At 41.6% G+C, this 26,478-nt stretch overlaps 1 protein-coding gene across 1 annotated transcript in view; it reads right to left on the bottom strand.

Moving 5' to 3' along the window:
• The window catches only part of LOC109983837 (collagen alpha-1(XXIV) chain), a 94,062-nt gene that overhangs the window by 4,335 nt on the left and 63,249 nt on the right, over positions 1-26,478 (bottom strand). The window contains exons 29-53 of the mRNA XM_065955646.1: positions 26,124-26,177; positions 25,881-25,925; positions 23,914-23,958; positions 20,893-20,946; positions 20,206-20,259; positions 20,030-20,083; positions 19,705-19,758; positions 18,521-18,574; positions 17,991-18,098; positions 16,133-16,186; positions 15,740-15,847; positions 14,655-14,708; positions 13,205-13,258; positions 13,010-13,066; positions 11,641-11,694; positions 10,528-10,581; positions 10,161-10,214; positions 8,859-8,912; positions 7,730-7,837; positions 2,765-2,872; positions 2,564-2,671; positions 1,391-1,444; positions 1,184-1,246; positions 820-873; positions 525-560 (exon numbers count right to left, since the gene is read on the bottom strand). Coding sequence (XP_065811718.1) covers positions 525-560; positions 820-873; positions 1,184-1,246; positions 1,391-1,444; positions 2,564-2,671; positions 2,765-2,872; positions 7,730-7,837; positions 8,859-8,912; positions 10,161-10,214; positions 10,528-10,581; positions 11,641-11,694; positions 13,010-13,066; positions 13,205-13,258; positions 14,655-14,708; positions 15,740-15,847; positions 16,133-16,186; positions 17,991-18,098; positions 18,521-18,574; positions 19,705-19,758; positions 20,030-20,083; positions 20,206-20,259; positions 20,893-20,946; positions 23,914-23,958; positions 25,881-25,925; positions 26,124-26,177 — 1,596 coding nt within the window. The remainder of the gene's footprint in view (positions 1-524; positions 561-819; positions 874-1,183; positions 1,247-1,390; positions 1,445-2,563; positions 2,672-2,764; positions 2,873-7,729; positions 7,838-8,858; positions 8,913-10,160; positions 10,215-10,527; positions 10,582-11,640; positions 11,695-13,009; positions 13,067-13,204; positions 13,259-14,654; positions 14,709-15,739; positions 15,848-16,132; positions 16,187-17,990; positions 18,099-18,520; positions 18,575-19,704; positions 19,759-20,029; positions 20,084-20,205; positions 20,260-20,892; positions 20,947-23,913; positions 23,959-25,880; positions 25,926-26,123; positions 26,178-26,478) is intronic.

Raw genomic sequence — 26,478 nt, 5'->3', positions numbered from 1 at the left:
TATGCGGGCTTGCACTGTGGCTTGCCATGCTAACATTTTGACAAGGCTTTTCCTCAACTGTGTTTACACAAGAGGGTATGCAAGTACTGTATGGGCCCCACAGCGCGCTCCAGGAGACACTGAGTAACCGCTACTTTCACTGTGACTCACTTCACCATGACTGACGACCATATAAACAAAGCCACTGCTGAACATCGGCTTACTGTACATGCATCTTTTAACACAGCCTTCGCCATCTTTTCATTATATTACACATTTACACTTGATGTGGGTCCATGACGACGGCGCCTGTCGCTTTCTATGAAAGTTAAGTCAGACGCTTCTAACTATGAACCATTGTCACAACCAGACTGACTTTGTAGAGTTTCTTTACTGGCTTTATGGTTTCATCCAAAGGAAACTGGACTTAGTTGAAGTTCTTGAACAACTTAAAGTCCAGCTGTCGTTTGATTTCAACTTGGAAATAATGTGACCTGGACCACTGAGAAGCTTCACAGACATGGCTGGTTTTAAACAAAGCTTACCATTTCACCACCAGTTCCCTTTGGACCTCTGTGCCCCTGTGAAAAAAATGTACAACATGAAAGATATAGTGAATAAGCGCCTGGCCAGTTAAAAGACTGATTTTATTAAAAGTAAATATCTAGTTGATTTTAACAACATCTTTCTCACTATTGCAGAATTTGGAATTATAAGTACACGCACAAACAGACAAATACACACACATACACACACACACACACACACACACACACACACACACACACACACACACACACACACACACACACACACACACACACAGACAGAGACACCTACAGGGTTTCCCATTGGGCCAATCATCCCTTCAGGGCCAACAGGTCCAGTGAATCCCTGAAACAAACAGTGGGTGAATGAAGAGAATGAATCACAGGTCTGTCTGAGTTGACCTGTTCTAGAGAAACGTTACAAAGCATTCCTCAGAGGCCCCAGAGGGTCCCTTGAAAAAGCTCTATATAAATTAAATATTTTATTATTGTTATTATTAGGTGATTTCAAGGTCAATTTGGTGTACTCCAAATCCTGTTGATGTTTTGATACGAGTGTGGAGAGGACTACTTCACATGTAAGTCTAAATATTCCACTGCTGGGGTTTCGACTTCCAGCAGTTATTCTGTCAAAAGCATGTTGGGTGCCCACTTACCAGGGTTCCCATTGGGCCTTTCGGGCCAGGGAAGCCTCTAAATCCAAAATCACCATTTGGTCCCTGTGTAAAGGAAAAATTGGTATTATCAGCACATGTGTGTCATTATACAGGATTATTGAGTATTATACTTTAAAACCGTTCTAAAACGTCTTCACTTGAATCTGTTTTTGCACTCTAATTGTTGCTTGCTATTCAGTCTCTTACCTTAGGCCCTGGAAAGCCCTGCAAACCAACCATTCCCAGATCTCCAGATTCCCCCTACAAGCAAATAAGGCAGAACGGATCAGAACAACAGTCTTGCCTTAAACTGCTGGACAAACACATCAAATCATAACAAAGTCCATTAAGTGTGTGATGTCAATTTTTGTGTTACACTTCATTCCATTTTGAACTTCAGTTTCAGACACAGTACAGTGACGGTGCTTTTAAAAAATGTTGTTTGTCCATTTCAAAATAACAGAGGAACAGAGGGTTTTATGTTTGGAAGTTTCACTCTGCATGTACTTCAGTGCCAGCCCACATCCACACACCCTCCCAGTGACACACACTACGAGGTTTACAGTCCATTCTTTATTCTGTGTCTGAGGAGTGTCTGTCGTCCAGGGTGGCAGACGCCATGTTTGTAGAGCCAATCAGCCACATCCTCTTAGACAGCTCGTCTTTCGGGGGCCGGCCACTTTGACCAAAAGAAAAAACTCTATTCACTGCGAAGTGTAAAAGGATCTGACCCGAGGGCCGGAGTCTGCGCTCTGTTTCTTGAGCATCAATGGAGAAAATGAGTTAAGCGGAGGGGGGGATTGGAGGTTTTTTTTTTCTTCATCTTTAAGGAGTTACATAAGAAAAGTAGAGCACCTTTTTTTTCCCATGTCTCCGGAGTGTGAGGATCTTACATAACTTGCCGTTGCAGGCCAAATGTTTCCATTCCTGGTCTCGCCCAGATCATTTGTTACTCCACTCAGGGAGGGAAAGTGTCAGACACACACTTTTTTAAATCCCTCCGGCCTCCACAGATTGGCTATGTAAACCCACTGACGCTATATTTAGAGAGACATTAACGAATGTATACAAGCTTATGAAACCCTGTTTTCACAAAAACATTCCTAGGAAATGGTTTGAATTATAAAAAAGAACAATGACGTGACCTTTATCTTTAAGACTTCAACTAATAAAAAAGATATGTGTGTGAAAGACTCAACATTGGAGAAACCTTAAAATAAAATGGTATAATCTGATCCAAGCCCAGAAGCTGTGCCAATGTCTGCACCAATATCACAGAAAACTCCTTATCTGTAACATAGTGTTACCCTATAAGTCCAGGTTATGGCACTCAGTTTGAGCTACATTTAAGACTGACTTTTTGCTTTAAATCACACTTACTGGTTGTCCTTTGTGTCCAAGGTCACCCTTCCTGCCCTGGTCCCCCGTAGTGCCCTCCATGCCTTTGATTCCGGCGCGTCCCCTGTCCCCCGGCAGTCCTGGTTCTCCCTGTTGGGTGAATTCATTTAGTTTTCTTCAACAGAGACCAAACAGTTACAAGAGAAGAAATCAGGTCAATATTTATAGCTATTATCAACTCACCTTTTGACCGGGAGGTCCACTTTCTCCAGGAAGTCCAGGAAAACCAAGCTCTCCTCTGGGACCTGAACGTCCAACAGGTCCTTCTAGTCCAACCAAACCTCGGTGACCCTGAACGCAAACAGAATCTGAGTCAATAAAACTGAGCTAAAATGACATGTAGATATGGAATAAAGAGTACATAAAAACACTGTTACAGCTATCTTTGCGCACTACCCAATAACTGCTGGGCCTGAAAATGTCTGTGTGAAACATCTCTGCCCAAAACAGAGACATGGCGATCCTTACAGTTACTTCATTTGAGATTAAATTCTTGTGTAGACATATAATAGTGGTTTACAAAATGCAGACATGGCTGTTGTGAGGATGAATGCATATTTTAACGACTGGCATTCAAACATCTTAAGGGGCATTATAGAAAGCACCAATAAGGATCAGACCATGGGAGGCTTTGTGAAGTTTAAGGGATTAAAGCCAATAGGTTAAAATATGTTAAAGCAGTGGTATAAAAGACACCTTCTCCACACTTACACCTGCACTCATTAATTGTTCATGTATTGTTCAAGTATTGTTCCCAGTATCTGTACTGTTTGTTTCTATTGGTCTGTATCTGCCTAGCCCATGCTAATGTTCTGTAAATGTGTTTGTCTTGATGCGTCATGACTGTGGTTTATGTGTCATGTTCTGCAGAACAGGAACCTGCTGGAAACCAGTTTTTAAATTGAGTCAGGCCCGCTAAACTGTAACTTAATGTTACTTTTCAACTTTCCTGTATAATAAATGAAATGAATGAATGAATGAATGAACGGTATACAGTAGTTCTTTAAATGGGGGAAACAATCTTGCCTTTTGACACTCAATGTTGTTGTTTTTTAATGGTGAAAACCTGACTTAAATTATTTAAGGGAACAACAATATATGTTCTTAAACAGCATGTGCATTTCAATCAACAACAAGGTGCTAGCAAAGCGTAACAGAAAGTGAAAAAATCATTTCATAAATTCACTTCTTTTCAATGTTTATTGGAACGGCTGTGAACCACAGTGCTGAAGTCTGCTGGTCTCTGGGTTCTAATATTTCTTGACAGTTCGCTCCCTGAGTGTGTCCATAAAACTGACTGCCTGTCGCTGAGCTGCTCTCGCTCTCTCACACCACAGACCACAGCGGTTTCCTGCTCCATCAGCAGTGTGGTGAGGTGGGGGGGAGCGCATGATATTAGAATAACAGATTGAGTGGGTCGTCGCCTCACACATGTGGCTTCTGTTCCTCGATCTCAATGAATTCCAACCAGGTTGGAATTACACGGTAGTAGGCTTACTGGTATGAAACACCAGCCTGTAGGTGCTTTGGAGCTCTTGCATAAGAAGAAAATCACTGTCTGTTTGCTCAATAAGATCCTCTTAAGGTTTAATCAAGACTGACCCAACTAACGCCCACGTAGACACAGCAACCTCCGCATGCATTACACACACATGTGGGAGTAGGGGCCTGTTATGGTGAGACAACATGAGTGATTTAGGGGGCCCCGGAGCAAACAACAGAAACAAAAACATGTCATGACACATAAATATTTATTGTATCGCTGCTCATAAATTCATTGTGAGCTGCTGTGAATTTTTCATCAGGATCCCCAACTTCTAGCAAGGCCTCCGCATGCAGGCATGTGAGAAACTTCAACTTCAACAGATGCTATTGTTTCTCCATTTCAGGCAATGATTTAAACCTTTGTTGGCCCACGAAAGGGAATTGGCTTTCCACCAAGAGCATAAAAACCTACACGAGAGTCAACAAACAACTCTACAGGAGAGCAGAAAATACACAAATGGATAGATAGAATATATAAATATAAATCATCGCAGAACCAAAAACAGTAGACTTTGAAAGTAAAATAAATGTGAGGAATGATGAGTTGGGTTCAGTTAAGCGGCGTCATGTGTTGTCCTACATACTACTACTAATACAAACTTGGCCTCATTTGTTCCATTTTTTTTACTGAAGCAGTCCATGTAAAGCTAAAAAATGTACATGCAGACCACACCAAATAGATAAATAAATGCGGTGGGCTAACTTTGGTATGGCATTGTCAAGATGGAGAGCTTTGTGAGAATGTAGGACGATGAGGAGCCACCAGTCCTGCATTTGTTCTACTGGAGAGTAAAATCTACAGTGATAGTTGTTTAAAGGTCACATAATATTATCCTTTTTAAGAAGTTTTCTTCGAGGTCCCCAAAACATGTCTGTGAAGTTTCTTGTTGTAAATCCACTCTGGTCCTGTATTTGATCATGTCTATAAACCCCTCTATTTCAGCCCTGCTCAGAACAGGCTGTTTCTGTGTCTGTACCTTTAAATGTAAATGAGCTGTGTTTGACCACGCCCCCTCTCTGGAAGGGCGTAGACCTAAAATCTGGTGGTAATTCAATACAGAGCTTTATAGTAGAGAAGGAAAGACTATCCGATGGCACTGTTCTATTCAGTTTTTACCAGAAAGCCATGACAGTGAAATAGCATGTATGCTAACAGCACTCTGAAACTATATCAGCTGATGTACTAGCCAGCAACCATGAAAACTGACTTATGTGCAATAAGTCAGGTTTGTAGACAGACTAGGGAGACATATTAGTGTTAGAAAACCACAGTGAAGTGTATTTTGCATAATATGTGACCTTAAACATTGAAGACAATTCTAATGATCTTGCAGTATTTTACAACATCAACTACTGGGTTTTTTGTTTTTGCTATTATTGAATGTAAATGAGTTGCATTCGTTACAAACTGTTCATTTAAACTTCCAAGTTGAAGTAAACTTAAATTCACATGCAGTTTTTTTTTTTTTTTAAAGCTTGTGAACAGCAAAGAGTTAATGTGCATCAAAGTCGAAGCTATCACGTGTACATAGTTGTTCCCTTAGAGCAGGAGTGTTAAGCATAAACTACTGTCTGGTCCCTCAGGTTGAATCAGCATCCTGGTTTCTGGAAATGATGCCGCAAACTTCCCAGTTTTATCAAAGAGGATCACCTCGGCTGCATTTCTTTCTTGTTGCTCACCACTATTGCACCCTCAAAAAAAAATTGTTATATTATTCCAAATTGCTCCAATCTGTTTGAAGAAAGTTTTTCCTTTTACTGTACAACTGCATCCAACTGGCAACGCCGATAGAAAAGAAGAAAGCAGATAGAGGAAAACACTCATTATGGGAATAATGAGTAACATACAAATAGCATGAGAATAATTCTGCAGAGAATCATAGCAGGAGGAACAGAGGGTTGGCAATTTAAAGTATTTCCCCCACAATTTAAAGATTTAGAATTGAAATAAGGTTTCCTGCAGGCCTCTCCTGCTGTCACAGACCTGGGGGGCTTTGAAGTAAAAGGACACCTTAAAGGGATACTACATGTAGTGTTGAAACATGTCGCCAAAGCACAAGACCGGCCTGTCGGCAGCAGCCTTCTCGCCGCTATATTTATATTTTTTCGCCATTGTCAGCTTTCTCCATAGAGCCTGTTAGCATAGCTTCCAAGCAATATGGCGGAAGTTAAGTTTCGATTCTTGGAGTGAGTTCCCACCCACTGATCTGTGATTGGTCTGCAGCTTCAGTGGTCGAAAATGTTGTAGTTTCACCCCGCTAACCGCAACAGCTTCCAGTAACGTAAAAAATCGTAATTTTGCGTCACTGGAAGCTCCTTTTCAGACTTAGAAATACAAAGATTTCCCATCTCAGGGGAAAATGAGGGCAGGACGCACGACCATTCAACCAAACTACCAGGTTTCTAATGATACAAAGCTTAATGCAAATGGGTGAAGTATCCCTTTAAGAACTGAACTGAATGGCTCAAGAAAACCTATCCATAAAAACAGCGCAAAGAATAAGAAAGTGTTGAGAGTAAAGAAGAATAAAAAGCTGTTTTTTTTCTTCCACTTGTACATTTTGTGGGATTTAGGAGGAATAGATAATGGGATTCACTCAGCGAGTGAGAACCCAAATCTTTGGGTCACCAGATCAACCAGACTTTATGTAAATGAAACAAACACACATTATGTAAATGAAAGACAGGCGGACAGGATTTAAGCTTTTCCAATTCTTGGCTTGCAAATGAAGAAGATATTCATGCATGAAATCCCAATACACCCTGGCTGCGCACTTATTTGGATAAACCCGTTGTGTGGCAACCAGAAGTAGCCAACACAACCAAACAAGATATTGAATGCTTTGTCAGTCCAAGCAGTGTATGTCTCAGGCTGGAGGAAAAAAGTTCAGGTGCAGTACAGGAGTCATTTGGAGCGGGGTTTTGTGAGCATGATGGCTGACTGGGCAGTGAGTCAAGAAGCTATCTCCGGAGGAAAGCTGTAGTCTAAAGCAGCTGAGAGCCCCCCCCCCCATAAAAAAAAAGGCGGTGATTAAGTTTTCTGCAGCTGCATTTAACCTCTGCTGTTTGGACCTACATCAAAAATACTTCTCTCGGTTTAATCAGGGTTTAACTTCCCTTCATGCCTGTTGAGTGACATGAAGAAACTCTGAAGGGAAGGTCCCTCAAAAAGTAAAGATGAGGAGGGCGTATCATTGGCTTCTTAAATCCTTTGACAGTGACCGCAAATATGCTAGACAGATTAAGCACTAAGTACAGTAAAGGAAATTTCATCTGAAAGTTCAGTTATGTAAAACTTCGGTCTCATTCTGCGACCTACATTTAAGGTGCTGACCAGGAATATTCTGAGACAGCAGATCACTGGTTTCCTGTGCGCATGGAGAGTCAGCCAAATGGCTCAGCTCAGACTGCAGGTGAATCAGGTCTTTTATAGGCCGTTGTCCCCCCCTATTATCATGTTTGAATGCGGACATAACCAACCTATCTGCATGGAGTACTGCTGTGATAAATTAGTTTTTGACGATCTTGCGATGTGGCCTTGGAAATGGAGAGCAGAGCATCTCATTTATGTGTTTTGTTTTACTCGTCTGTGATGTTGATTACCTGTCGTCCTTGTTTTCCGGGAAATCCTTGTAGGCCAGTAAATCCGGGGGGACCATCCAGCCCTGGGTAACCCATCATCCCTGTGAGACCGGGTAAACCCATTGGCCCCTTGAAAAAATCCACAACATTTACAGTGTCACTCAATGTTATTCTCAATATTTTTGTATATACTTTATTAATCCTTGAGGGAAATTCTAGTTTTATTTGTTTATTATTAGTAGAGAGATGTCAGGGTGGGGCTGCTACAGGGAGCGCACCAGGGCAGTTGGGGGTTCGGTGCCTTGCTCAAGGGCACCTCTGAGTTACTCAAGAACTGCTGTGACATCTCTCCAGCTACCAGACCCACTTCTATATCATGGTCCGCATCAGGACTTGAACCAGCGACCCTCCAGTTCCCAACCCAAGTTCCTACGGACTGAGCTACTACCGCCCCAATACGACAACTCTTATAACACCGTCTGTAAGCTCTACACTGGAGAAAGAGATGAATTCCTACAAACCACAAAAAAAAATATTTTTTCGACTTTTATCAGTCACAGAGCAGGAACGTTTGAGAGCAATTTAACACATGGTTGACTGATATTGGGCTTATCCCGAGGCATTTCAGTGAAACATCTGGAATTCTGAGAAGATTTAAATAAAACATGGAGACTTAAGAGCTATCTGATGTCCTGTTCTTGACTTTGACCAACAGATCCAGGTGTGCTGCCATGTGTCTCACTGGACGACTTAGATTTCAGTTTGAAAGAAAATTGAATTTCACTCTTCTACATGTGTTTTCACATTTTCGCAAATCTTTGTTTTTCACTTTTTTGATATTACGTAATCAGCATTAGATAGTTCAGCTGCACCATCTGCTCAAAAGGCTCCATTAACCCTACATCCAAAATTAACATTTGAATACATATGAACACATACATGCATATGGATGCAGACTTTAGGGGGATTTGTTTGCATACAAAAAACATTCAGAGAGGACAGCAAAACTTTTTTAAAATGCATTTTTAAACATTGTTAATGGGCCAAGCTGCATGACCATGCCACGGCTAATATCTGTGACATTCTGCTCTTAATTGGTTTGCTGTGTCTGTCAGAGCCATGTCATTGGTTGATATTGTGTGATACTCACTTCAATCCCTCGAGATCCGCTCAGCCCCCTCGGTCCATTCTTTCCTGCAGAGCCCTGATTAAACAAACACAGAGAGAATAAAACATACATGTACATGCACAAAGACACACCATGTGATGTATCTCAATAGACTCTCATTGAAGAGACGGCATTTTAAGACCATCTATTATATGAAACGTTAATACATTTTCTCTACTTCACTAAGGGCACACAGTAAAAGAAGTAAACCTGGGGCGTCAGATAGCCTAGCGGTTATGTTTCAGGCCCCATGTAAAGAGGCTGTAGTCCTCATCGCAGCAGCCGTGGGTTAACTGCATTGGTTTACATCACCCTGAGGTGTTTGACTAAAATATATGGTATAAAACTACCAAAGGGAGCTTCTTCATGATGAATGTTTTAAAATGATACTCCATATATTTTCTGCTTAATAACATAATAAGTTCTGTATTTGTATTTCTATGTTTCAAACCAATGTATGGGTCACAACGACAAAGTGGGTTTAAAAAAAAAAAAAAGGCAAAAATTAAAACATCTGTCCTTTGAAACCACGTTTTTGTTAATCGCTGTTGGCCCGACAGCTTCAGTTATGTATGTATAGTCCAACAAAGATTTTGAAAAAGGAAGGCTTTACCAAACCAGTTCATTTAAAACAGAAATGCTGTACAGCAGATCCTTCCCATAGTTCTGAGAGGACTGTTATGTTCGGGATGTTTCAAAACAGATGGGTCTATATGTAACACATTACGACATTGTTCACACTCACAAAATACTGCCGTAATAGCTTCAATCCTACACAGGGACTGTTCCACATGTGGAAGAGAGTTGGTGGTTTCTGGAAATGTGTGAACACTGTTTTAAAGTATAAACAAAGGAGTAATTAAGTTTTACGAACAGGCGGCCAATGACAAGGTCAAGACTCCAAAGAACTCTCCAAAGAATCTTAAAAACTCATTCCTGAAAACCACCAGTTCGGGGAGGCTGGTTTTACCAGTAGACGTCTGTTCTGATGCCACTAACTGCTTAAAATCGTTGCACTGGCAAACTAATCCGGTGACAGGCAAAGAAATGGAGGCGAAAAAACAGCCAAATATCTGTGGTTCATCTCTCATTAGACAAAAAAAGAAAGATTTTCTTCATCCACTGTGTCATTTATACACCAAGGACGAACTTACCAAACCCTGCTGGCAGTAACTAAACAATGCTGTGTTGATTTAGTAAAGTCTTAAACTCCATTGGTAGTGGATATTACTTTTTAAACTATCTGCTGTGTGTATGTACAGTAGACGTCAGTTTGAAACTCACCGGAGGTCCTATCTCTCCTTTTGGGCCTGGCTCTCCGGCAAAGCCTGGTGATCCCTGGACAAAGCAAGAAAACAATAAACATAAAGACCGAACAATAAGACAGAGACAAATTAACAACAACAATTTAAAAATGTAAACATATTTAAATAAAACTTTGATGGAGGTATCTGTATGGCTTACCTGGTCCCTCAATTTCTATGAACTTATTTAGTCCCACTTAATATCTGACTGTCTTAAACAGTTTCAGCACTTTAATCATTGTTTATGGGTGCAAAACAACTGATATGGTGATTTGAATGCACGTTGACATATGAAGTACCATGACTAAAAACTGTTGCTACTGTGTGACTTGTATTTACAGACTTACTGGTGGGCCTTGTGGTCCAACTGCTCCACGAGATCCAACAGTACCAACATGGCCCTGAAACACATTTGAAAATAGAACATTCTCAAGTTTATGAATGCAGAGATGTCTGAGAGACATGTTCTTTAGGGAAGGAGAAACACTACGTCCATTTTATGTGTATCCTCAGATGATTTTTAAATAAATTTGCAAAATTCAGGTTTCACAGCATCAAAACTATCACAGTGGGATTCTAACCATGTCGTATGAGAAAGTAGACGGGGGGGGGTGGCTTAGTTATAGTTACAATAAGACTTGACTTAAAAGAGAGCTTGGTTCAAAGCATCAAACTGGGGCGCTGGTGGCGCAGTGGTTAGAGTGTGCGTCCCATGTATGGAGGCTGTAGTCCTCCTTGCAGACGTCCCAGGTTCAAATCCGACCTGTGGCTCCTTTCCCTCATGTCATTCACTACTCTCTTTCTCCCTCATTTCCGACTCTATCCACCATCCTATCTCTCTAATAAAGGCACAAAAAAGCCAGAAAATAAATTAAAAAAAAGAAATAAAGAAAAGGCATTAACTACCTGTACCTTCACCCAGCATAAAAGAAGGATATATTCAAGAGTCACGTGACAATAGGGTAATTGAAGCTACTGTAGGGCTCCGCAGGGTTTGCCGTTTTTTTTTTCAATTCTGAAAATGACGTTCAAAATATCTTAAATCTTAATTCATGGTGTCTGTGCTGCTGCAAATACTCACTGTGTGCATGACAATGATCATTTCATCATCACATTTGTGGACTCTTTCACAACCTAACAAAATTGTTCAGAATAAAATAAGCCATATATCAACTTGCACTGTAATTGTGTGCATGTGTGTGTGTGTGTGTGTGTGTGTGTGTGTGTTTTAGAGAGAGCAAAGAGTTCTTTTCAGGCTAAAAGCTTGGAAAGACAAAAACAACAGATTTCCCTGGCCTTATTGCGGTGGAATTTGGTAATCCTCTCCAACATGTGTGGTCTACCACTCGTAGAGCTGAGCCTGTTTAATGGAGCATCAAAGACTTTGAACAACAAGCGGACAAGCTCACCGAGTGGTGACTGTGTGATATGTCTGAGGTCGATTAAATGGTTTTGCCTACCTGATATCCTTCATCCCCTGGCTCTCCACGCTCTCCTCTTTCCCCTGTAGGCCCCTGTGTAGACACAAATTCACACACATGAACACACATGCTGCATGTTTATGCATGTCTTCACTTATACTCACAAAGCTTCACTTCAGATACTAAGCTTCTAAGAGACTTCTCAGACCGATGCATGAAACGTCTTTAAAGGAGTCGAACAGAAGGCGTCATTTCACCTTGTGCATCACTTCCAGCCAGTGTTGCCATGTTCTGCAATACTGTATCAACTTCCAGTACTAACAATAAGGTTGATAAAGTCATGTATGATATCGATTTGATTATTATTTGTGTTGATAGTTCTTGGTGCTTCCTGTTTTACTTTTCCTCACTTCCCCTTTGTGTGAAATGTTAACAGTCAAATTCAGGATTTTAATTGTCAGTGTTTCCTGTAATCACTGTGTCTCTCTTTACTTTAATATTCCCAAGTTTAGGTTTCAGTGTTTCCTGTTTTATTTTGTATCCCCTCTGTGTTTCATGTCTTTTTTGGCTTCCTGATATTGTGTGTTTTCCCGCCTTTGTGATTGTTCTCACCTGTTTTTGATTGCCCTGTGCATTTAGTCTTTTACTGTATCAGAAACCTCATACTGCCTACTACATACTCCAAAAAGACATACTGAATACATACTAACCTGATTGTTAGTTATGTCGTTAGCAACATACTACATTACGAATCACATGATTTACTTCCAGTCCGAGCTACGGTACACAAGCTAACATCAAGCTAGCGCTACCGCCGTCCGCTAAACATAATTCAGCAGCAATATACATCAGTTCCCTACTAATACAGCACTGTAGTCATTTTAGTATTATTTGGCAACTTTAAAAATAAATCTTGGTGGTCTTTAATATGAAAAATCTTTGAGGTAACTTGAGGTGAAACTTGCGCTCCTGTCCTCGTAAAACACAAAACTGACAAAAAATGTAAGAAGCATGTTTAATTTCAAACAATGAAACATTTGTTTTCCACACAATCTTATAACGAGAGCTTAACTCTTTTTATGGGTAATATCACACAAACAAAGCTAAGCTCGAGCTTGAACCCGATGTGTGGAAACCCCTTGCCTGACTGGATTCTGTACTGATTTGTAAATGTGCAATGAAGAGTAAAGATCTGAACCACGCAGGCTGATAATCAGGGTGCGTATGCACGAAAGGTTTTAGCAAATAAACAATGACAAATTATCAACCTGGTGGGAAGAAAAAAATAATGTACTTGGGTTCTTAAAATCAGCAGTTTATGAAGATTACGTTTTATATAAACCCATATTTCATCGGATTGGACAAAACAGAGCAAGAAGTGTTAAGGATCAGAGAAGGCAAGACCTACTGGTTCACCTAAGGGCCCTGGCGGTCCTGGGGTCTTATTGTCCTCGCCTGGATAACCCTGGAATGTAGCAAACACAGAGGAAAAACACAAGCATGCATGAAGACACACGATGTCACAGCTACATTAAACTGAAGAACATAAACCAAGACACTTAAAGGAATCCCATCTCAAACACTAGTTCAGGTATCAAATTACCTTTTCACCTTTAGGCCCTGGTGGTCCTATGGGCCCAGACTTGCCAGGGTGACCCTTAAAAAAAGGAAAGCTGATTATTGCACCATTGGAAGCTGCCATACCTCTTTACTGGCTCCAGCATGTTTCTTTGGAGAACCATGACCTCAGCTGTCAGCATATTAATCAGACGTGTTTAATGTAAACATATTTCTTATATGAGGGGGAGTCCTCCATTCTGTCACTTCAGGATTCAGGTTTTGGCCCAGGCTCAGTAATCACTCAGCGAACTGAGTCATCTGCAGCTGAGTGTGGGAGCATTCAAACAAACACACATAGAGAAAAAGGGCGCTGCATGAACTCGAGGTGCCCTGTTTCAGTTATGCAACCATAACCCACTGATGTTGGCATTTGCCCGGCTGTGGAGAGGCCTGGAAAAATGAGTCTGAAGACTTCACCACGTCCAATGACCACCTTCTTGCCTTTGCTTTTTCCTGTTACTTTGCATTCACTGGATAATCAACAGCATAGAGTAGGGAAAATATGAGAAAGGCATGGATGCTGTCTGTTTTCCTCTGTTTAGATTTGGATGAATAAGCTTGTATAAAGTTAGTTGAAGCAGGGTCAAGAGTGGTAAACATGGAACAGTTATTTTTTGCACTGCTAAGGATCTTGATTGAAAGGAATTTGTGCATAATTGAATTTGAAATTAGTCGCCTTGGAACATCCCTACCCATGGTGCATGGTGCAAGCATAGTGTGATGTGACTAGGCAAACTCAGACCATATAGGTTTACTCAATGAAGTAGTAGGAAGATATTTAACATTTTTGGCAAACCGTCAAATCCAGTATATAAGTCGCACCGATATATAAGATGCAGCCTGTTTTTGAAGGTCTCTCAGAGAGAATAAAATTCCTGCGTGACGATTTCTATTGTTTCTCAGCGATGTCTACAACGTGCAGTTTCTGTGCAGCTGTGGTGCTCTTTTAATTTCTTTTTCTTTTAGCTTTGTGGAGTTTGCACTCCCACTAGCTACACTACGGTAGTCGAGCTCTCGACTCCGCCGGTCACTCTGTAATTTTAATATAGGACTTTCAGTCAAAAGAGCACTCAACAAGGATTATCTACAAACATCATGAGGGAGAAAAGATGTGAAAAAAGTTGTGCAGCCCGACTGGTCGGTGTTACTGTCACAGTGTGCAATCAGCTTGCAATACACAATGAATGGGGATGTGGAATGGTGGCAGCTGCACCTGCGGTAATGAAGGCGCATGTGTCAGCATTTTATAAAGGTATATCGGTCGCACGCCTGTATGAGATGCAGCCAATTTTAAAAAAAATTGTTATTAAAACTGTGTCCTATACCTCGGATTTTACGGTAAGTAAACGTATGTGTGCTTTGCTGTTTGAGTGTGTCGTATATGATTGTACATGTATAAGTGCCCATAAGAAAATCAGACAGGAGAAACTCACTGTGTATCCTGCCAATCCTGGCTGTCCTTCGACCCCCATGACTCCAGGCTGACCCTGGAAGCAGAATGCACAAAGAATGAGAGTGAATCAGTCCTTGTGCTGTTTGTTTTACGTTTCTGCTCCGCTTCAGCTAAACATAAACGTAAAGTAATGACTCGTAGTTTGAAGAAATACTTTCCTGTTTTACACGACTACATCGGTGTGATAGGCTTCTCAACAATTAATTAATTTACTTTAGTTTGTAGCAAGAGGACAAAAAAACATCACATGAATTGGGTTTCACTCATTTACGACCCCCTGAATAAGGAATAACTTTTGGTTTCATGATGGTACCCTCTTACTGCATTCAGCCTATCACACTGTTCCTCCTCAATTACTCTGCTTACAATGCTAAAACAAAAAAAACAACAGAGTGACTCCCACCCCACTCTCAAAATAATTATGAGAATTGTAATGTTTTATTCTTGACACTCTGAAATGTATATTTGGCTGTCATCGGTCCGCCATCCTGAGCGTGACATGTAGGCGAGATAAACCCGAGCTGCTTTGTCTCTTGATACCCACTGTGTAACACAAGCACTCTGGCAGCCTGCCAGCTGCTGTCAATCAAACATCGACATACATACACATATACTCTACAGATGTGGTGGATGTACAGAGTATCTGCCTTTTGGTTAGAGAGCTACAGTTCCCTGTTGTAGACTGAACAGGTTTAAATATAATTCATCCCTGTTTCTCTAAAGGTTTTAAAAAGTGACACATAAGTCAGGAGAGGCGCTGGACATTATTTGTCTTTACTTTTTAGCACTGGTATTTTAAAAACCTGATGTTACTAATCTTGTTGGATTACATGTGGGACAAATAAAAGTTCATCTTGAATCTTCAGCCAGCTGAGACAAACTGAAGCATTTCTAATCTTTCCAAAAAGACATACATTTTAAATCTTTCAACAATTTATAAACAGTTGGTTTAAAAAAAATACGTTGACTTAAAAAAAAAGGATGATGATGTGTTATTTCAGTTGGACCACAACGACTGGTTGAAAGAGTCAGTCGGTTTATGAGACAGGAAGAAGAGAAACTCACTGGAGGGCCTCGTGTTCCCCTGGCGCCTTTCAGCCCTGGCTCGCCTGATTGGCCGATGTCTCCTCGTGGCCCGATCTCGCCAGCAACACCTGGAGGACCTCTTTCTCCCTGGAAAGAGACACCACATCATTGTCAAAGAACACAAAGACTCAACTTTAAGTCGACAGTCAATCAATCCTGAGCGATGAAACAAATCCATCAAAGCTCTAAATTTTCAGTCCCTTCATTTCTTAGAACTTCAGTCGTATTCTACAAGTGATGACTCAGGCAGGAAGCACAAAATGACTCTAATAGTTCTCTGCAGTCACTTCAACACCTATGGGCCTCAGACTGTGTCGTCAAGCTGTCTCATGTTTCACTGTGGGGAGCCGATGTTGTGGATGAGTTTCTCACCTTCTTTCCGTGACGTCCTCGGTTCCCTGGAGGCCCTAGTTTTCCTTCTGGTCCCTGTAAAAGGACAAGCAGTTTATCTTTACTTAAAACAATGAGAACTCTATTATACAAGCACAGACAATAACCAACATCACAGATCCCGTCTGGACTCTAAGGCCCCGTGTCCACCTAGCGTTTTTTTTCTGAGCTGCAGCGTCTTTTTTTAAAATTGTTTTCAATGAGGAAAGAGCGTTCCCAGCACAAAGCGGCCGCCTTGAGAAAAAAAAGGTGCAGCGCCCGGGATCTTTTATTCCTAGCTCTACACCTTTTTTTTTTGCTGCCTCTCCGAGTGCTCAAGTTGTAAACCTTTCAACTTTTCAGAAAGATGTCACCAGCGCTTTTGTTTGTTTGTTTTTTTAAGATTTATTTGTGGGATTTTTGTGCCTTTAATGGAGAGATAGGACGGTGGATAGAGTTGGAAATCAGGGAGAGAGTTGGGAATGACATGCGGGAAAGGTGCCACAGGTGGGATTCGATCCTGGGCCGCCCGCTTGGAGGACCACAGCCCCCATACATGCCGCTTTTGCCTCCTACGGATTCTTTCTTGTACCAACATCCTCTTTGCTCTGTGCCTGATCAGGAGATGCCAATCTAAAACATCAAACATGCAGTAAAAAGTAAAGGAGTCGTGCCGGTCATACAGCGGCCATTGTCAACAGACTGTTGTCATGGAGACAGGACGGATGTGTAGCGCCTTCCTTCTAAACGCTTCATGCAAACACTCCGGAGCGCACAGCCAGCGCTTTTCTGCCTGAAAAAAACGCTAGGTGGACACGGGGACTAACATGACTTTGAAGAATCTAGCAGTCGGCCCTCATACTCCATTCATGCATGACATTTCCATTCTTGTTTATTTTTTATTTCAACTGTGCATCCAGACGGAGACATATAACGTGCAACAATCCAACTAATAACTCACTAGCTTTATGTATTTCTTATTTTATTCAGATTCCTCTCTATATACATATTGTTTTGATCATGTGCATCCAGGTTTCGTGCATATAATTCATATTGGTGTATTTCTAACTTCTTCTTATCTATTTCTTTTTATACTTGTATTCTTCAAAGATCAACTGTAAATCCTGAATTCCCCCCCTGGGATTAATAAAGTATTCCTGATGTCTTTTAGAAGCTTTTCAGTGTGCCGTTTTCTATGACACACAATTTATGAAGCAGCTTGCAGTAAACGTGTCGTTCCAGACTTACGTCCAGATTATTAACTTGAAGAATCCTGCTTTGACACGGAGCTTAGTGTGTGTACCCTGAAGCTGCCTGACTTCCCGACACCGCTGACCTTCCTGCCCCTCAACACAGATACCTCATCAGGATCTGTATCTCAAAACAAACAAGCACGTAGGAGGAGACTTTGACAGACACCTATCACACTGTGCTAAACATCTCCAATCCATGAGAACTCTTACTGGTTTCAAATGGTTTTTGTTGAAGAGAAGGCTGACCCCTACTGGGAAACAAAGGAATTTTTTTTAAAATACAGATCATTTTTGTAAACTGCTCCAGGAATTTAGAATTCTAGGTTTGATTTATCTCCCTCTGTCTTTGAGAAATGTGTGCTCATTATCCATCCATCCATCTCTAGCCTGACTCCTCACGTGTATAACCTGGGGGGGGAGAGAGACAGGGAACCAATCCTTCAACAGACAGAAAGAACTTCAGGATTTAACTTCATTGAGTTTTTTTGTTTAACCCCCAGTGCATCCATTTCAGTCAAGCAGTAAGTCCATGTAGGCGTCCCATTTCTTTTAAATGCACCCTGTTTCATAAAGGTTGCTTTGTTATGTCATATGTAAGATCTACTTACACGAAAGCCCTGTTTCCCAGGCCCTCCGGTTGATCCTGGCGGCCCGGGGTCACCTTCAACACCTTTGTCCCCTGGCTCTCCGATTGGCCCACGCTCACCTGCCTCGCCCTGATAGTGTGATAGACACAGAGAGGTGAGAGTGAGCAGAACAACAGAATAATATTTCAGTTATAATATCTTAAGGTTCATGTTCCCAACAGAAAATGGTCAAGTGGTCTCACAACCTGCCGTACTGTGTGAAGATGTCAGGAGTCTGTAGTTCCATTTCCATTATTCTTTTATCAAATTTAGATCAGGTGTGGAAGGATCAGAGGTTTGGTGTACCTAGTCGATTGTGGTTATATTCCTTTTTATCAATTTCACATAACTTTTTCATGACCGAAAGCAGCCGATTCAACTTGAAACACCCTCATGGAGAACTCAACTGGAAACTATCACTTTACTAATTTTGGCTCCATGCTTGAATTTCATTTTTTTTTCAAAGAACTGAAGTCAAATCCTGAAAAAAGACCTTGTCTTGCTAAGTTTACCTTGGGTCCATCTTTTCCTTGAGGGCCGTCTTCACCAGGGGGACCAGGAGGACCCTAAAGAAACATCATCATTAAAGACAAAATGTGCAAAACATTTTGACAAATAAATAAAGCAGAAATCAAGAATATCCTCTGTAAATGCCTCTCTGAGTCATGACTGTCTACAATGAGAAGTGAGATTCCCTCCAGCTGTGTTCTTGTCGGCGCTGTGTTTACATGGACAGGACGGCCTTAAGTATAAAGCTGTTTTAGTCAAGGACTAGAGAAAAGAAGAATAACATACTCACTGTTTATTTAGATATAACGTAAGTGTGTTTAGATCTCAGTCATTCTGTGTCAATTTATGTGCAACATGAAGCTATGAGCTAACCCAGTTTGCTAAAATTAGCAAAAATTGTGCCGCTGGAGGAGAGCGGAGGCTTCAGAATAGCGGAGGTGTCACAATACAGCAGTTTTTATTTTTTGGTTTTCATGGTGGTGCTCAAGGGCGACATCTACTGCATCAAAACGTCACATATTCTCCCTTTAAGAACAGAGCATATTCACTGCTGTTTTTCTTCATTAATAACAACATTTCAGCCTGGAAGGAGTTTGTGAAAATGAAAGTGAAACTAACATTAAAGCTTTAAACAACAAAATGGGTCTAATAAGGTTTACCAACAGAGCCATGATAATAAGATGCTCTCGTTCAGACAAGGCTGAAGAAATTATAAAGCATTATTATCGACATTATATGACAGTGGCTTAAACTGATGAATGATTCAGGTCAGATGAATAAAAAACATCGACACAGTAACCATCAGTTCAGTGAATATATGTATTAAGACATGAACTCAGGTGTCTTCTTCAGACAATTTGTGGACAGTCAGACAAGCTGATATTTTCTCACACATATTCTAATTATTTCTTAAACCATCCTTCATCCATGAAACAAATGTAAAACTATCGTTGGGTGTATTAATTAAGTAACCGTGTTTAAGACTGTTGAAGAGGTTCAGACTCAAGAAGTCCAACAGCTATTTATATAATCCATCAGACAAAAATAAGTCCACCGTTCTGGTTTCTTTGGCCCGGGGGGGATTAGGGATCCTCATCAAAATGAGAGGGAGTAAATAAATGACCCGGTAAGATTTTCCTAAACACTGGAGAGGAAGGGATTACTGGCTTAGTCGGGAGTCACTCACTCGTATTCCCTCCTGTCCCTGCTCCCCTTCAGCTCCTGGAAGCCCGATATCCCCCTGCAGAGACACAAAACACAACACGGGAGATTTTATGAGCATGCACACTTTCCTTTACACTAAACAACTTGAACCTCAGGGAGAAGTTAGACTTGACAATCAGCTGCTGTTTTTCGCCTCAGGCTATAGTTCTGTCAGCTATGCTGTGACTGAGCAAGTTCATGGCTTCTGACACCGCTGCAGGCAGGTAGGGACTGAGGCTGCACATGACTAATGTCTTCTAGGATGCAGGAGACGAGGCAGTAAAAATTATGGCAAGGTTGTTACTGACCTTTAATCCTGGCTCTCCGATGACACCCGGTTCCCCCTCTGCACCAGGTCCGCCCTGCAAAGATGAAACAGAGAAACCAGGCACGACTGATGTTATAATAAGGAGTGTTAAATATGAAACTCCAACTGCTTCAATAAAACAGATAAAAAAAGTTAAGAATATCTGATGAAAAGTACTTCAAGTCCTTGTTCCCCATCAGGTCCAGCCTCTCCAGGAGGTCCTTTGGGTCCCTGCAAGATAAAATAAGCATCATAATATGCTTTGGAGTTCAAATAAACTCATTAGTGGAGTCACTAAGCACAGTTAATCAGGAGGTTTTAAACTTCAGAACAACATAATACACAACTCGAGCCACATAATGTCTGGACAAACACACAGTTCAATGTTGAGTCTGCAGAGTGAGGGACGAGCAGAACGCTGAAAATGCTTAAGAGTTGAGCTGAAGACCAGCCAAAGGCAAGACGAGACCCATAACGTAAACCTCGGCCTTATTAAAACCTTCCTACCAAAGAAATATTTATATCTGATTGTTTGACATTGGTTATTTCCCTGAGGGGTCCCCGTTGATTTCCAGGAAAATCAAGAACTCCGAGGGGAATCCGAGAAGGGAGACACGAGCTATGATGCTTTAAGGTGTGAGTGAATTAGAGGGAGAAAGAATAAAACGAAATGATTCCATCTCTCCCCTCTCTTCTGATGTGTTGATTTAAAAATGTGAAATCCTGACAGCTTCTTTCTTGGGAAAGGTTCATGAGCAATCGTGATTCTGCAGATATTTTCCACAGTCATTATAGGTTTCCCAATGAGTGGGTTTTGGTTTGCACTTTCCTGAGAAGATAAATAAATATGGACAGCAGACTTACTGGTTCACCGTGGGCTCCTCTCTCTCCGCCGCTGCCAGCGATACCTGGTTTACCCTGGAAGCACACACACAGGCATCACACTCAGACATCCACTTATGAAACGAGAGGAAACGAGCAGGAGAAAAAACGTGGCCACGGAAAACGTTCCTCTAATCATCATTATCGTCATTATTAGTAAGGCAACCGCGAACATGATGACTCAGCCTTTTCTGGGCTGCCTGATGTCGACAGATATAATGCAGACACTCTGATTTCCTGTAATCTTTGGATCCCTTTGTTGTCGTCCAGGAACTGTCTTTGCCAAGTGTACACATGAAACCCTCATTTTAAAACGGTCTGTTTTAATGTCTTGCTTGCTTGCTGGCCAAGCTTTGAGTTAATACACTTAAGTTCAGTGACAGATACGGAATGGATTCAGGAGCCTCGACCAAAGAAAACCTTGAAATAAATTGGTTTTGAATGATTTCATTTCGCTTCATACCCGTATTTGAGCCTCGAAACAGAGGGCGCAAAATACAACAACAAAGACAGGTCAGGATGATTCTCAGTAAAAAACAATCGCACACTGTGGTCAAGTGGTTTGAGATCAGTGTCTTCATTTGTCCAAGAGAAACAAGAGTGTCAGTCTTGAGAATGGCTTGTAAATGATTCTTCATTTTTTGAGCACAAAAGCTAGATGCTGATTTTCCAAGTTGAGAGAAAACTTGCAGGACTTGAAGCAACAGACGATCAGTGGAGCGAGTGTGGCAGGGTCTGGTGGGACATATGATATCTGGTGAACCAGTAAAACATTACTCATCATAATCAAACACTGACTGATATTCACTACTGTGTGGGACTCAAAAGAAGAAAACTAGAGCTGCAAACTAAAGGATTCAAATGATCTGATCGAGAAGATTTAGTAATGAGCAATGATTTGACATAATCCAATCGATTACAAATATTAACATTGAGATTAACTGGCTCTGATTTCACTGAGGAGAACATAAGTTTGGGAATTCATGGCATATAAAAAAAAAAACTTTGAGGAGCTATTCATAAATAGTTTAGGGGGGAAGATTTGATCGAACACAAGATGGCGCTCTGAGTCCAGAGGTGGACAGCAGATATGCTGATGGAGGACAGGTCGCAACTTGTCCTAAGCATGTGTGTGTGTGTGTTGATGCTTTCAGGTGTGCATGGACGTGTGTGTTTGTACATGTGAGAGTGAGAACACGAGGCTGCACGTCGACTAAAAGCAACCCAAAAATGTCATGTGTGAACTTCCTAATGGCGAGGGAGGCACTCCATAGTCGTTGAAGCTGCCTGAAACATTTGTGGGGTAAGATTTAAAAGTGAGATTGGTGTGATGTCCATGTCCTTTTTTTTTTTTTATCATCAATCACTTTAAGGATCAAACAGCCAGATGTCAAGGATTACTTGTGAGTTAAAAGGGTTGTGTATAACTTTGTACAAAAGTTATACACAACCCAAAGCACCAGCACATGAAGCCCATTCATCAGTGGAAATCATGACAGAGCCAAACAACAGATTCCCACAATGCTTAATCATGTAGGTGATACAGCTTTTCTTTGACTGGTGATCGTCTTGTGTAAATCCTGCCACAAACAGATGAAACAATTTGCAGAAACTCTCAGTAGATAAAAAGAAAGAAGACTCAACGATCAACATGGAATCTGGTTATGATCTGTTTTTGTTTACATGTTTTCACCATCTGTGGAACATAAATTATTTTATCCTCTCACAGCTCCAACACATTTGAAAACTAACATTTTTCATTTTCCTAATGGTAAAAACCCCCCCCAAAAAAACAGAACACTGTGGTTTGAGAAAGTGGTTTTCTTTGTGTCCTACAGCGTACATAGTATCACTCATAGCTGCTGATAGAAGAACGTTTCTCCTGAGGGGTTTGTTACAGTAACGTCTCATCTTACAGAAGAGCCTAGCCAATCAATCCTCTGGCTGATATCATGGACTAGCATGAAATATAGTGCTACTAGCACATGTGGGCATGGCTGCTCTCATGTTTCCTCAATCCTCGCCCTTTAGACTTGTTTCCTCCAGCCATCCTTTTCTTGAGCTGCTGTAATACAAAAATTTCCCTCATGGGGGATCAATAAAGTTTATCTTTATCTTTATCCTTGCTCCTCCGTGGTGAAATAAGAGACTAGAGAAGTACTTCTAGACTAGAGGAGCAACGAGCGAGGAGGGAAAAGTGAGGCGCGAGGAGCAAATAGGGAGGAGGGAGGAGTGAGGAGAGATGAGTGAGGAGCAAGGAGCAAGGAGCCAGGAGGGAGGAGGGATGAGGGATGAATGAGGAGTGAGGAGTGAGGAGTGAGGAGTGAGGAGCGAGAAACGAAGAGCGAGGAGTGAGAAGCAAAGAGGGAGGATGCGAGGAGCGAGGAGCAACGAGGGAGGAAACAAGGAGCGAGGAAACTAAAAATAAGAGACTTCCTTTAATATGGCAGCACAGAACGACTTCAGGTTGAAGAGAGGAGCAAGGAGCGAGGAAACAGAAAATAAGAGACATGAGAAGCACAACTTGTCAGCAGGATGTGCGCTAGTACTGATGCTCTATTACATCACTTCTCCACCAGAGGACACCAACTTTAAACTGTGCACCATCCTGCTCCAAACACATAAACAATAAACATAAACAATGTTAACTGTTAACCTCACAAAATATGGAAGTGTACGACTGTATACTGCATCTCTATGATGAGGTGAAAGTTCCCACCAACACACACCACGAGTGAGGAGGATTTACCTGTACATGTGTTTTAAATACGAGTCAGGAAACACTGCTCAGCAGCTTCTTTAAACTTGGACAACTTCCTCTGGGGTGACTTTATTGGAGCACACTCTTCAAACCATAATTATACATATTACAGGTGAAAAGAGGATGTGGAGAGTTTTTTGTTTTAACGAGTCTGTGTTTCCTCCTGTAGCCACGGTGAAAGGTTTCGCTTGAGTTAGGAGGGAAATGAAAGCTTTGAGAGAGACAAGTTGAACATTACTTACAGCTTTTCCTGCAGGGCCCCTTTCTCCTGGACTTCCAGCCTTGCCCTTTAACACAGAATGATTTTGTTAAACGATTAACAATCAATCAGAGTAATTCCGATTTATTTAAAGAAAGATGTAGGAACACATTGTGTGTTAGTCTGTACTGGGTTTGACCCTAACATAACACCACGACACGTCTGCCTGAGGGAGATGAATGTCTTCCTTGATTAGTCACCTCAGGCCCCCTTTCCCACTTAGCGTTTTTCCCGGGCAGAAAAAGCGCTGGCTGTGCGTTCGGGAGTGCTCGCATTAAGTGTTGAGAAGAAAAGCGCTGAACGTCTGTCCTGTCTCTATGACAACAGTCTGTTGACAACAGCCGCTGTATGACCGACACGACTATGTGGGTACAAGACACAATCTGTAGGCGGCAAAACTACGGGGAATATCATGAAAACTTGAACGATTTATAAAGGTCCCATATTATGCTTTTTCTGGTTTTATATGCTCTTTAGTGTGTTTTCCAAGTGTCCTGTGCATGTTTGGGCACATCTATGTGCAAAAATTCAAAGTCTGCTGAAACGCAGCTTCTCCTAAGTCCTCCTATTAGCTGTAGCATTAGCTGCATGTAACGCTCGGTTCGAGCCCCCCTCGATAAAAATTTGTCAGTGTGATGTCTTGTCAGTGTGAGATCACTGATCGAAGCCCATTGGCTCGTTGTGGCAAGTCCAGCAGCTCATGTTGCACGCCCGTTAACTTCTGTAGCACGCCCACGATATGCCGTAGCCTGCGGTAGCACAGTAGTGCTACAGTGCTAATGTTTATGCTCCCCTCGGAGCCAAAGTGGCTGCATTCTAAATATGGTAAAAGGGGCGTGACATTTCCGAGAACTGTGCTGAGCGACTGACCAATTACGGAAGAGCCGACAAGCCGACCAATCAGATCGGACTTGGCACACGTGGGGACTCTGAACGTGGGCACTTCAGAGCCTTAGAGAGAGAGTCAGAAGCGAGCCGGTGCATGGAGCGGCAGTTCATGAAAACAGACACTTTTTTATAACTTTAGTTATTGTGAACATACTTTAGTAGGTACATAGATTAAATATACAAACCCCAAAAAGGGCAGAATATGACCTCTTTAACTTGAGCTCTCCGAGCAGCCGCACAAAAAGATGGAGCAGAAAAAAAAGACGCTGGGCACTGCAATTTTTCTCCAGACAGCCGCTTTCTGCTGCGAACGCTCTCTCCTTGAAGACAATTGAAAAAAGACGCTGGCGCTCGGAAAAAAAACACTAGGTGGACACGGGGCTGCTTCACTTCTACATCAGTGATGATGTAACCTTTATCAATTACAAAGACTATTGCTCTTTAACTACACTCTTCATTAATGACTTACTTACTCAAGAGAAACCTGATATATCCACACAACATGTACAAACCTATATTGTGTTTGCAGATCTTCCTATTTGGATAAACAGAGATCGTCCTTGATTTCTTCTATAGAAACAATGCACACCTGAAGCTGGTTAGAAGAAGATACAAAGTTCATCCTGCACACATCATCAGATGTAGCTCAGCTTTCCTCTTTAAAAGCTCAGAGCCTTCCATAATAACTTCCTGTTGGTATAATTAGATGGTGAGGCAAAAAAAGACAAAGGCCCACTCTGCAACTAACAGCTGATGAGAGCGTGTACAGAGGCCTCAGGGTTACATTAGATACCGGGTAATGATGTGGTTCAGTCTTTTCCGTGAGGTCAGTGTGCATCTTCCAAAGGAGATGAAACCCTACAACCATGATAATAATGGTTATCTCAGCTGAGGATGGAGGAAGAGGCTAATAAATGTGCCTTCTCATTTTCTCAAGAGCCTGAAGCCTTCCCATCCTGAAACGTGCACGACATCAAACATTTACATCATCATAACCATTCAGGAAGTGTTGAAAACTGTGTCAAATGTGATCCTCCCATGTTCATTTCAGGAACTACTTACAATAAATCCAGGCTCTCCTTTATGTCCGATGTCTCCCCTTTCACCCTGCAAGGAACCAAATGATGCGTTTTAAAAATACAGGGAGGGAAATCTAATGAACCATCCATGACCGTCACAAATATAAAAAGTCAAGAAGGTATTTGTTCCAGCTGTAATACTGTTCATATCACATGCAGGAGTATATTTTCATGATGCCATAGTCACATGTCAATGTTTTTCATCAGGGTGGCATGCATGGTTTACCTTGGTGCCCTCGGGGCCTGGTTCTCCTAGTGGGCCATCTGGACCCTGGGGCCCCTATGAGACAGCAGCAAAGAGACACCTTTAAACATCACTCAATAAAGACAACGCAGCACAGGAAGACTTCAAGCATCAAAGCATCATACTGTAGTTACCACGTGCACAGCAGTCTCAGTGGATTCAGCATGCCACTCCCACAAACATTCCAAAAGTTTCTGGGCATTGTGGCACCACCACACAGGCATGGTGACTGATAAAGATCTTTGAATACATCCACACACCCTTTTTCTTCCCTTTCCACTCCCTCAGAGGTTTCTATCCTATCTTTCAGTCCCATCTTGTCTCTCCTCTCTTATAT

This window comes from Labrus bergylta, chromosome 6 (assembly GCF_963930695.1).
Source record: "Labrus bergylta chromosome 6, fLabBer1.1, whole genome shotgun sequence".
Taxonomy (NCBI): domain Eukaryota; kingdom Metazoa; phylum Chordata; class Actinopteri; order Labriformes; family Labridae; genus Labrus; species Labrus bergylta.
This window is presented reverse-complemented; position numbering and strand designations above follow the sequence as displayed.